At 42.9% G+C, this 6000-nt stretch overlaps 1 protein-coding gene across 1 annotated transcript in view; it reads left to right on the forward strand.

Moving 5' to 3' along the window:
* Positions 1 to 5495, forward strand: part of LOC134661936 (general transcription factor IIF subunit 1) — a 39558-nt gene extending 34063 nt beyond the window's left edge. Inside the window, exons 10-12 of the mRNA XM_063518189.1 lie at positions 3887 to 4137; positions 4594 to 4717; positions 5247 to 5495. Of these exons, the coding sequence (XP_063374259.1) occupies positions 3887 to 4137; positions 4594 to 4717; positions 5247 to 5454 (583 nt within the window). The 3' untranslated portion in view covers positions 5455 to 5495. The remainder of the gene's footprint in view (positions 1 to 3886; positions 4138 to 4593; positions 4718 to 5246) is intronic.
* The last annotated feature ends 505 nt before the right edge of the window (positions 5496 to 6000 follow it).

Below are 6000 nucleotides of genomic sequence, written 5' to 3' on the forward strand. Positions count from 1 at the left end.
AATCTGTTTCGAACGCCCGCAAATGACCTATCTATCTCGTATAAGCATGGTCTGCTGACATCGTTCTGCAAGTGGCATCGTAAGGACCCGATTCTGACTATTTTTTTCTGCCGTCGACTTAGGGAGCATAAGTTGAGTTATTCAGATTTTTAAGTTTTATTTTTTTTCCGGTAAATCTGTTTAGAACGCCCTTAAATGACCTATCTATATTGAATCAGTATAGTCTTCTGACTTCGTCCTGCAAGTGGCATCGTAAGGACCCGATTTGGACTTTTTTTTTTAGCCGTCGACTTAGGGAGCATAAGTTGAGTAATTCATATTTTCAAGTTTTATTTTTTTTCGGTAAATCTGTTTCGAACGCCCGCAAATGACCTATTTATCTTGAATCAGTATTGTTTCCTGACTTCGTCCTGCAAGTGGCATCGTAAGGACCCGATTCGGACTATTTTTTTCAGCCGTCGCCTTAGGAGGATAAGTTGAGTTATTCAGATTTTCCAGTTTTATTTTTTTCCGGAAAATCTCTGTTGATCGCCCGCAAATGACCTATCTATCTCGAATTAGCATGGTTTTCTGACGTAGTCCTGCAAGTGGCATCGTAAGGACCCGATTCTGACTATTTTTTTCTGCCGTCGACTTAGGAGCGTAAGTTGAGTTATTTAGATTTTCAAGTTTTATTTTTTTCCGGCAAATCTGTTTCGAACGCCCGCAAATGACCTATCCATCTCGAATTAGCATGGTCTTCTGACGTAGTCCTGCAAGTGGCATCGTAAGGACCCGATTCTATTTTTTTAGCCGTCGACTTAGGGAGCATAAGTTGAGTAATTCAGATTCTCAAATTTTATTTTTTTCCGTTAAATCTGTTTTGAACGCCCGCAAATGACCTATCCATCTCGAATAAGCATGGTCTGCTGACATCTTTCTGCAAGTGGCATCGTAAGGACCCGATTCTGACTTTTTTTTTCAGCCGTCGACTTAGGAGCATAAGTTGAGTTATTCCGATTTTCAAGTTTTATTTTCTTCCGGCAAATCTGTTTTGATGGCCCGCAAATGACCTATCTATCTTGAATCAGTATGATCTTCTGACGTTGTCCTGCAAGTGGCATCGTAAGGACCCGATTCTGACTATTTTTTTCAGCCGTCGACTTAGGAGCATAAGTTGAGTTATTCCGATTTTCAAGTTTTATTTTTTTCCGGTAAATCTGTTTCAAACGCCCGCAAATGACCTATCTATCTCGAATAAGCATGGTCTGCTGACATCGTTCAGCAAGTGGCATCGTAAGGACCCGATTCTGACTATTTTTTTCAGCCGTCGACTTAGGAGCATAAGTTGAGTTATTCAGATTTTCAAGTTTTATTCTTTTCCGGTAAATCTGTTTAGAACGCCCGCAAATGAACTATCTATCTTGAATAAGCATGGTCTTCTGGCATCGTTCTGCAAGTGGCATCGTAAGGACCCGATTCTGACTATTTTTTTCAGCCGTCGACTTAGGAGCATAAGTTGAGTTATTCCGATTTTCAAGTTTTATTTCTTCCCGGTAAATCTCTGTTGATCGCCCGCAAATGACCTATCTATCTCGAATTAGCATGGTCTTCTGACGTAGTCCTGCAAGTGGCATCGTAAGGACCCGATTCTGACTATTTTTTTAGCCGTCGACTTAGGGAGCATAAGTTGAGTAATTCAGATTCTCAAATTTTATTTTTTTCCGTTAAATCTGTTTCGAACGCCCGCAAATGACCTATCCATCTCGAATAAGCATGGTCTGCTGACATCTTTCTGCAAGTGGCATCGTAAGGACCCGATTCTGACTTTTTTTTTCAGCCGTCGACTTAGGAGCATAAGTTGAGTTATTCCGATTTTCAAGTTTTATTTTTTTCCGGCAAATCTGTTTTGATGGCCCGCAAATGACCTATCTATCTTGAATGAGTATGGTCTTCTGACGTTGTCCTGCAAGTGGCATCGTAAGGACCCGATTCCGACTATTTTTTTTAGCCGTCGACTTAGGAGCATAAGTGAGTAATCCATATTTTCAAGTTTTATTTTTTTCCGGTAAATCTGTTTCGAACGCCCGCAAATGACCTATTTATCTTGAATCAGTATGGGTTTCTGACGTCGTCCTGCAAGTGGCATCGTAAGGACCCGATTCGGACTATTTTTTTCAGCCGTCGCCTTAGGAGCATAAGTTGAGTTATTCCGATTTACAAGTTTAATTTTTTTCCGGCAATTCTGTTTTGATCGCCCGCAAATCACCTATCTATCTCGAATAAGCATGGTTTGCTGTCATCGTTCTGCAAGTGGCATCGTAAGGACCCGATTCTGACTATTTTTTTCAGCCGTCGACTTAGGAGCATAAGTTGAGTTATTCTAATATTTAAGTTTTATTTTTTTCTAGAAAATCTGTTTTGAACGCCCGCAAATGACCTGTCTATCTTGAATCAGTATAGTCTTCTGACGTCGTCCTGCAAGTGGCGTCGTAAGGACCCGATTCTGACTATTTTTTTCAGCCGTCGACTTAGGAGCATAAGTTGAGTTATTCAGATTTTCAAGTTTTATTTTTTCCGGTGAATCTATTTCGAACGCCCGCAAATGACCTATCTATCTCGAATAAGCATGGTCTGCTGACATCGTTCTGCAAGTGGCATCGTAAGGAACCGATTCTGACTATTTTTTCCAGCCTTCGACTTAGGAGCGTAAGTTGAGTTATTCTGATTTTCAAGTTTTATTTTTTTCCGGTGAATCTGTTTCGAACGCCCGCAAATTACCTATGTATCTCGAATAAGCATGGTCTGCTGACATCGTTCTGCAAGTGGCATCGTAAGGACCCGATTCTGACTATTTTTTTCAGCCGTCGACTTAGACACATTACTTGCCTAGGCTGGCCCATATATATGAATTTTTAGATTTTTTTTTATGGCATATCTAATGTGATCCTATCGATTTTAATGCCTGAACAAAAGTGAACTAACGTCGCCCGATGACTTCACATAGTTAGTTTGACTAATTTCGGGGTGGGGTGGTTAGCGTGAAGACAGCCACCCCACTTTAAAAAAAAATAAAAAATGAAGGAATCGGTTCGGAACGATTCCAATGCCTGAACAATCATGAACTAACGAATATCTTGCTATCTAGATCAAAAAAACTTGCAAAAAGTGGTATGGGATGGCTAGCGTGAAGACAGCCACCCCCATAGAATAAAAAAATATAAAAGTACGGAAATCCTTTAATCTGTTATGAGCGCCCGCATGTTACTATACTGTCTGGGCTATAGATCGTCTATAGATGCTGATTTAGGGCATATAATCGTTATTATCTGTGTCGATTGCTAGTTACGCCTACTTACTGACTACTATCTCGGCTAGCCAATATGAATTTTTCGATTTTATTTTTTTATAGCAAATCTAATGAGATCCTAACGATTTTAATGCCTGAACAAACGTGAACTAACGTCGCCCGATGACTTCACATAGTTAGTTTGACTGATTTCGGGGTGGGGTGGTTAGCGTGAAGACAGCCACCCCACTTTAAAAAAAAATAAAAAAATTAAGGAATCGGGTCCAAACGATTCCAATGCCTGAACAATCATGAACTAACGAATATCTTGCTATCTAGACCAAAAAAACTTACAAAAAGTGGTATGGGGTGGCTAGCGTGAAGACAGCCACCCCCATTTTGTTTTTAAAAAAAATCGATGTTGGAATCGGGTCCTTACGATTTTACCTACTGAACAAACGTGAACTAACGATGAACTAACGATATAGATATGCCATTTGCGGGCAAACGATATGGGGTGGTCAACTTCACGAGCATGGTCCGCAGTCCGTAGTGTAGTAGCTTATTGTAGGTCTGTCTGGGCTGGGAGTAGTATCTGATGTGAAGCGTGCGGTGCAGGAAGCTGCTGACGTCGGACGAGGACAGCGAGGAGGAGCAGGAGCAGAAGGAGGCGTCGGAGCCGGAGGACGAGCCGACGCGCGACGGCGAGGAGCGCGCCAGCAAGCTCACCAAGAGGAAGGCCGCCAAGCCCGGCCAGAGGACTCCCTCCAGCAGCGAGTTCAGCTCCGACTCCGACACCGACGCGGAGGGCGCGCCCAGGAACCACAAGAAACGCAAGGAGCCCGCCTCCGCCGCGACACCGCACTCAGGTGACCGCATGTCATTGCTTTCGTGTCCACCACTTCTTTTTATCTGCCCCTTATGCAGTAAAGATTTGTTTTATAAGGGGGCAAAGTTGTTGTTTAGCCCCTCATAGCGAGTTGACCACACCAACGCGAGGAAATACTAACTGTAAAACATTACAAATCAAATCCAAATGAACGTCACTAAATATTTATCACTCAAAACCATCACTTAAAAGTCAATTCTATCAGTTTTTAATTCAAAATTTGCATCAGATTACTTTGAAACACATGTGGATAAAATACAACTTTATCAGTTTTTAATACATATCGACGTTTCGAACCCTTTACAGCGTTCGTGGTCAACAGGAGATTGGGCATATTGTACAAAACATTATTACACCACTCTATGTGTTAAATGGTTTTTTGACGCCATATTTTGGAGGCATGAAGTACAGTACCATAGTTGTGTTATGTTTGCAGCGAGCGCGCCGGGCAGCGCCAGCACGTCTCGCTCGGCGTCGCCCGCGCCCGCGGCCGCGGCTGCTGCGGCCGCCGCCGCCGCCGCGCCGCCCGCCAAGCGGCCCAAGATCGACCCCTCCTACACGTGGGTATACTTGGCCAGAATCTAATTCTTATTAATAAAGAACGCTGCGTGCCTCATTATTTAATTTTGTATTATTAAAAATTTCACCTTAGTGCTATTTATAACCGCACTAAGTAAAATTAGGTTTTTCTGATCGCTGTCACAGGCACAAAAGTAAGATGAGTGTCTTGTTTTAAGCATGAAACTTATATTTTACCGCTTTTTATTATATTAGTACAGCCACCTATTAAACTATTAACCGTGTGACAGGGTTAAAAAAGTTAAATAGAATACTCTTTATTGCACACCTCTATTGCACAATAAAACAATCGATAAAAATTGAGGTAGTCAACATGCCGGCGCGGCGGGGGTCATCACGAAAGAGCGATCTATGCCTATAATTGCACTTTTGTGCCCGTGGCTGCGTTTAAACAAGTCCAATTTGAACTGCACCCAACTGTGTTCCTTACAATCCTGTTCGCTAATACGGCGTTGTTGTGTTGTTGTATGAGAGAGAGGAGAAGAGAGTGACGTGTGAGTTTGTTGTCAGCGAGTGCGGCGTGACGGAGGAGGCGGTGCGGCGCTACCTGGCGCGCAAGCCCATGACCACCACGGAGCTGCTCACCAAGTTCAAGTCCAAGCTCACCGGCGTCAGCTCCGAGCGCTTGCTCGAGACCATGACGCAGATCCTCAAGCGCATCAACCCCGTCAAGCAGAACATCAACGGCAAGATGTATTTAAGTATCAAAAACAACTAATAATTACCTGCTAATACCTCTTCAGTAAGTGTAAGAATAATTGCGCTCGTGGTTGCGTCTGGATGACACTCGCATAATTATCAAATCTGGAGACTTATCAGCGCCATCTAGTGACTATTAGGGCCACCCCACACTAATAGCGTCTCCCGAGCGTCGGCGTCTAACTAGTGAACTGTATGGCTGCTGCTCGACGCAACGTTGGCGCAACTGCGCAGCGCCGCCATTTTCCATAGCGTTGACTAGACGCCGACGCTCAAAAGACGCTTGTGTGGAGTAGAGCTTATTATCACAGACAATTAGGTATTTATTTGGCTTTGTAATTTTGACCTACAAGTCTTAGCCCGTCAATAGACGTATTGTTGTATGTATAAATATTACATATTCAAATTAAAAGCCGTCAGTTTTGTAATCGTCATGTATATACGGTTTATTTTGATGTAGGTAGAGGTAGTGTTAAGTTAGTATGTAATATGATGGGTCGAGAGACTCTAGGAACACTCATAGCACTGGAAGGGTCCGTCATAGGCCCCGGAACTGGTAATTTGA

The sequence above is a fragment of the Cydia amplana genome, chromosome Z, assembly GCF_948474715.1.
Source record: "Cydia amplana chromosome Z, ilCydAmpl1.1, whole genome shotgun sequence".
NCBI classification, from domain to species: Eukaryota; Metazoa; Arthropoda; class Insecta; order Lepidoptera; family Tortricidae; genus Cydia; species Cydia amplana.